We start from the raw sequence: 5880 nt of genomic DNA on the forward strand, positions 1-5880 counted from the left end.
CAGCAATGACTGGGCGTTTCAAACCGCTGACCTAGCAGACAGATGCCCAACAGACAATGACTAAGCCAGCAGGTCTCCTGGTTCAGGACAAACAGCACTCTCTTTTTTCCTAAAGTTTAACAATGCAAACGTTCAAACATACTTTGGGGCTTGCCAACCTAAACCGTCAAAAAGGGGATGCCTGCCGGGCGGAGGCGCACAGATGTGGGGCCCGGGGCAAAAGAATGCTAACAGTACCCAGGGGCTCAGGGACTCTTCCCTGGCACCTTCCCTCCGCCTGTTTGACTTCTGGGATGATGCCTTCGCTGGGACTCCTGAATGCCGCCACTTACCAACGCAGCTTCACATTCCTGCCTGAAACTTTGGTGGGGGTTCATTTTGTACCCTCAGCCCCAATTCTCACCCCTGATTACCTACGGCTCCCCCACATACCGTGCCCAATGAGGGGGCATCTACTGGCATTACCTGTGTAGGCTCACCCCTTCTTGTCTGGGTGCTTGGGGTGCTACCCATGTGGAGTAGGTGTGGGGGAAGGGGTGGCCAGGACGCGGTGATGTCAGGTGCATTGTGAAGTAGCCCAAGCGTCACAGGAATGGGGGGGGGGGTTGAGCGGGGGCCTCCCGCAGTGCTCCCTGGAGGCCCGGGACCCTAGCCAGACACTGGGCGTGTCCGGAGGCATCATGGTGGGCCTCGATCGCTTCTCACCCCGGCCCTACCTGGACTTTGCGGAGCCGGGGTGGCCCATCCCAGAGCGCGCTTTGTCTGCCCGGTGGAGCGCGCCTGGGCCCAGGCCAGAGGCGGCCCTGGGCCCCTGGACCCCGGCCCGCGCGGCGGGGAGCGAGACAGCATCGTCCCGGCAGGCGCTCCCACTGCGCCACTCGCCCCTGCCATGGCCTGGGCGCGGGCACGGGTACCCGGCCTCGTCGTGGGAAAGCCGCAGCCTGACGGACATGGCCCGGAGAGCCCCGGACCGCGCCCGGAAACAGCGGCCCTACAGCCGGCGCCTGGAAAATGGCTGGGGGGAGGCCAGAACCAAAGGCCAGCGGCTAGGAGGCGGTGGGCACAGCCTGACCTGGCAGCCGCCTCAACTGCACCAGCCTCAACACTGCCAACAGTACCCTCCGGCCCAGGGAGACTCGCCCCCGCCGAGACCTCGGGGAGCCTACAGTCCCTTGAGGGCACCGATTGCGGGGGAAGACGCACAGAATGGAAACCGGTGGGCTGTGCCGGTCCGGAGAGATTGCTGGTCCTCCTCCCCAGGCCTCACAGGGAAGTCTTCCGTGCTTTCCAAAGGGAGCACAAGGCCCGCCTCCGGGCATCCCCCGGAGAGGGGCCGCCAGGAGCTGCTGGAGTCACTGGTGAGCCAGTACTCCCAGCTGGAGGGCAGCTCAGAGACAATGTCCTGTGAGGAGCTTCCCAGACAGCCCTCGCAGATCCTCAGAAGCAAGCTGGCAGACGCGGTGATCTCTTCCAGGGACCAGAAGATCGTGGCCCTGGTGCTGGCGCGCCTTCAAAAGGCCCAGAAGATGCGCGAACTGCAGCAGCAGGCCGCGGTCGCCTGGGAGGAGCTGAAGCGCTCAGACCAGAAGGTCCAGATGACCCTGGCCAAGGAGCGCAGGCTGCTGCTGCAGCAGAGCCAGGAGCAGTGGCGGCAGGAGAGGGAACAGCCCAAGGGTCACCTGTGCTGCCAGCGGCATGCCCATCAGGACAGGGAGGGCAAGACAGAGATCCAGCAGGAGAAGCGAGTGGAGGGCCAGGGGAAGCTGGTGAAGGCTCGAGCCCCCGCCGAGCACAGGAAACAGTGCCAGGTGCGGCACTTGATGGAACAGGAGCGGGTCCAGGAGCAGAACATCCTGCAACTGCAGAAGAGGCTGGAGCAGGCTTCTCACAAGAGGCACCTGCATGCCCTGGAGGACTTGACAAGGGCCCAGGAGACCAACCTCACCTCCATCATCAACTACCAGGCCCGCAAGGTCCTCATGGACTGCCAGGCCAAGGCCGAAGAGCTGCTGAAGAAACTGTCGCTGGAACAGAGGTCCCAGGAGCTCCGTGAGACCCACACGCCCTTGGTTCAGGAGCACTGCCGAGAGCTGAGGGAGAAGGCGCCGAAGGAGGACAAGCAGCTCCAGCAGGTCCGCTGGCGAGTGGGGGAGTCCGAGGAGCAAAAGCAGAGGCACCAGAGGATGCCAATGGGGCTGGTTGATGACAAGATCCCACCGGCCAGGAGCAGCGCCCACGGGAACATCAAAGACCGAGTGAAGCACGCTCGCGAGCTCAGCGTCCTGCGGGAGAAGCATCATCACATCCTGAAGCTGAAGGCCGAGAAGGAGGAGAAGGACCACATCGATGGCATCAAGGAGGCCATTAGGAAAAAGCAGCAGAGGAGGGAACAGATCTCTCGAGAGAATGCAGCAGCCCTGGAGGAGTTCCAGAAACTCTCCAGGGTCTCCCTGCAAATGAGAGACCCAGGGAGAGCCCTTCCCCACAGCGCCTTGGATCAGAAGCCTTGGGAGGCCCAGTTCCACGCCCGACAGCCTAGAGGGAGCTACTGAGCGCCCGAGGACAAGCCGCTCACAGCTCCTGTGACCAGAAAGAGATGTGGGAATCTGATTGACTTTATAAAACTAGTTATAATTCAACATTCATAAAAAAATAAGTGTATAAAATCTCTGCAATTTTCTCTTATGAACCAGTTTGTTGATTCACTTAGGATAGTTTAGAGGATTGGGGATAGAAATTTGGGAATTTGAAGAAAATTACTTGGCTCTTTCAATTTTTTTAAATTTAGATAGGAAATACTCATTTAACTTTAAAGTATGATAAGCACATATCTTATCATAGAGGTGTATCTTGGAGGAATCAGAAAAAACAATAGTGGGGGATACAGGTCTGCATGTGTTTTAATGTCTTTTACTGTCTCAGAATGTATCAAAGACCCTTTCATAAGAAATCGCCACCCCCCAAAGGAGGGGGCGGGTGTCTGGGAACAAGTATGTTTCGTAACCCCGTGTTTCTTTGGGGGTACACCTGAACATCCTGGAAGCTCCAAAAAACCTTCAGCTGAAAGTTATTTGAAAGCTAACAAAATTATTTGAAAGTTAAGCAAGTTACCTGCCCCCCCCCACACACACACACACAAACTATGGTACCTTTCTTTCTTCTCAGATTTTTCCATGGAATTGGTGTTCCCCAGAACAGACTTTGAGAAAGGATGCTCTGTAATTACTCCGAGATCGTGAACAGGGCGGGCCCACTCTCCCTGCATAGCTGTAGAGTATAATGCGATCCCCTTGGCTTTCTGGCTCAGCCAGAGCTATACTGTCTGTCTCGGTTATCTAGTGCTAGGTGAAGCCAGTTTCTGAAGAGGAGAAAGCCTCTTCTTTCTCCCCAAGCGTGGCTGGTGGTTTGGAACTGCTGACCTTTCGGATTGTAGCCCCATGGGCAACGACTGTGCCACCAGGGCTGCTGGACCAGAAATATCACCAAAGGGTGGGTTTGATAAATAGATATTTGTATTTTTTTTACAGTGTAGAAGGCTGGCAGCTTGAATTGCGGAGGCTGACTCTCGGGGTAAGGCGCTCTCTCTGTCAGCTCTGAAGGAAGGTCCCTATCTTGTTTGAGCTGCTGCCCCTGTGCGATCTTGATGCGGTTTGCCCTCCTTGACCCAATTGCTGCCAGTTGATTGTGTCATCTCTTTTATATCTCAAAACAGATTGATTCACCGCACCCCCTACATTATCGGCTTAGCAAAGATAACCCATTCCCAAATAAAGGCTAGGATTTACAACACATTTTGGGGAGACATAATTGAATCCATAACATTATCCAAGAGCTTACTCGGACCCATTTAATCTGATTTTTCTTTTGGGTTTTAGCCAGTCTTCTAGAGAAAAATTCTCTTGAAATCTTTCTCTTTCCCCCTGTATCTCCTCTTTTAAAGGAGTCCTGTGATGTCATTCTGACTGCCCACATTGTATCTAGTTAACCTAAGCAGACTGACTGAATGACGAAGCATGATCCAGTCACATGCCACTTTAAAACAGGAGCCTGAAGCTCACTGGAAGTTAACCCATCACGTCACAAAGTCTCTAACACCAAACACCAAACAAAACTGCTTTCCTTAAAGGGCTCTTAATGTAACATTTGTCGGAAGAAGGAGATGAGTTAGTCTGGGTGGACGAGAGAAATTCATTGACACGTGTATGAGAGGAGTTGCACATAAAGGGTAAGTGTACATTGAGAAAGCATCCCAACTCAGTCCCGTCCAAGCCCATAAGTCCGATATTAGCCCAGATGTCTGATACCAATCTATAAAGTTCTCCTAGGACTCATGAAACACATGCAATGATGCCGAATGTAGGATGACCACAAACCAGTGGGTAGAAAGTGTTTGGATCCAGTGGCGGCGTCAGCATCTCAGAGTTGGCAGGGGTCTCCACATGGCTTCTCTAGTACCCAGAACACATGGTCTATCAGCATAGTGCCATGTATCTTGTCTTGTTTGTCAGTAGAGCATAGTCTCAGGAGGTGAGCAGAGAGAGAATGTGCCTTCTGCCTCCATGGAGGAAATACCGGACTTCACAGACTTCTCAAGAGAAGGCCATGCCCACACAGAGACCTCATTTGGTTATATCTTGATTGACAGACCAGACTCCACCCCTTCACTCATAAGCCTCTCAAATTAACACCAGATTACGTAACTACCACAGAGAGGAAGAGAGGGGAGAGAACGCACAGGGAAGAGGGGAGAAGGAGAGGGAGATCTCTAAAGAATATGGCCCATTGAAAGCCGCCTGACTTATTTTTTAAATGAAATTAATGGCAAGGAACTCGATAAGGAATTTTGGGTAAAAGTCAGTTGAGTCATTTTTTTGCCTCATGTATTAAACTGGCTCTCTTCTGTTTGCTTCTCCTCCCTCCCACCGGCTGCCTCCGAAGAGTCCGCGTCAGATTCTCCCTCCTTTTTCCTTTGAGTAAAGACTTGTACATCCTGTCCCAGGTTTCAGTGTTATCCCTCTTCTCCCATATTAACCCTCTGCTTCAGGCAAATGCCATGTGCATCCCAGGCATTCTAGGGTCGTGCTAAGATTTCAGACAGAATCCTAGCTCCTTGCAGCTCGAGGGGAATCGCCTCTCTTAGTCTTAGTTTTCCCATCTTTAAAATAGAATCAGTTGCATTACCAAAGGATGTTAGGAAGGATGATTAAAATAATCTAAAGTGCTTGCCATGGTGCCTAGACATACACCTTATAATAATTTTTAATAATTATACCAACAATCTTAGCAGTGCATCTTCATTAATCCTACCCTCTTACCTTGGTGCCTCCTTCCTTTTCCAAGTGTGATTTTACTGAGCTTGCTCAGATTCTCTCTCTCTCTGTAAATGGGGGACCTCCCTGTTTGCCCCCTCTTGACATCACCATTCTCTGACAAACAACATTAATCACTGAGCACTTAACTGGTTACCATCTCGTAAGGCACCTTCTTTTTGCAGTACACTCTGGCTTCCTACCTTCACTCTCCTCTCCTGGGGCCAGGGTCATTGTTTCAAACTGTACTTTATATAATCAGTATATAGTCAAAAGCTACTAAGATGCTTGGGCCACCCATCCATATAATTTTGCTCTAAGAAACGCATTTTTATTATTTTATTTAATTCTTTGTCAATAGCTCTTACGAAAAATGAATATGCAAAATAAAACCATAGAGTCCCTAATAAAATGTAAAAAAAAAGAGGAGAAAAAAATGATTAGGGCAAAGACTGTGCAGATGTGCTTTATACAATTGATGTATGTATATGTATGAACTGTGATAAGAATTGTAAGAGCCCCAATAAATTGTTAAAAAAAAATAAAACCATGGAAAATGGAATCGACACAC

At 51.3% G+C, this 5880-nt stretch overlaps 1 protein-coding gene across 1 annotated transcript; it reads left to right on the forward strand.

Moving 5' to 3' along the window:
- Positions 1–680: 680 nt before the first annotated feature.
- On the forward strand, positions 681–2552 carry CCDC185 (coiled-coil domain containing 185). The gene has a single exon (XM_075542661.1). The coding sequence runs from the start codon at positions 681–683 to the stop codon at positions 2550–2552; it is 1872 nt and encodes a 623-aa protein (XP_075398776.1).
- Positions 2553–5880: the final 3328 nt, after the last annotated feature.

This window comes from Tenrec ecaudatus, chromosome 1 (genome assembly GCF_050624435.1).
Source record: "Tenrec ecaudatus isolate mTenEca1 chromosome 1, mTenEca1.hap1, whole genome shotgun sequence".
NCBI classification, from domain to species: domain Eukaryota; kingdom Metazoa; phylum Chordata; class Mammalia; order Afrosoricida; family Tenrecidae; genus Tenrec; species Tenrec ecaudatus.

What these genes read in the sequence shown, in the direction of transcription:
- CCDC185 (XM_075542661.1), top strand. Translation starts at nt 681, where the DNA reads ATGGTGGGCCTCGATCGCTTCTCACCCCGGCCCTACCTGGACTTTGCG.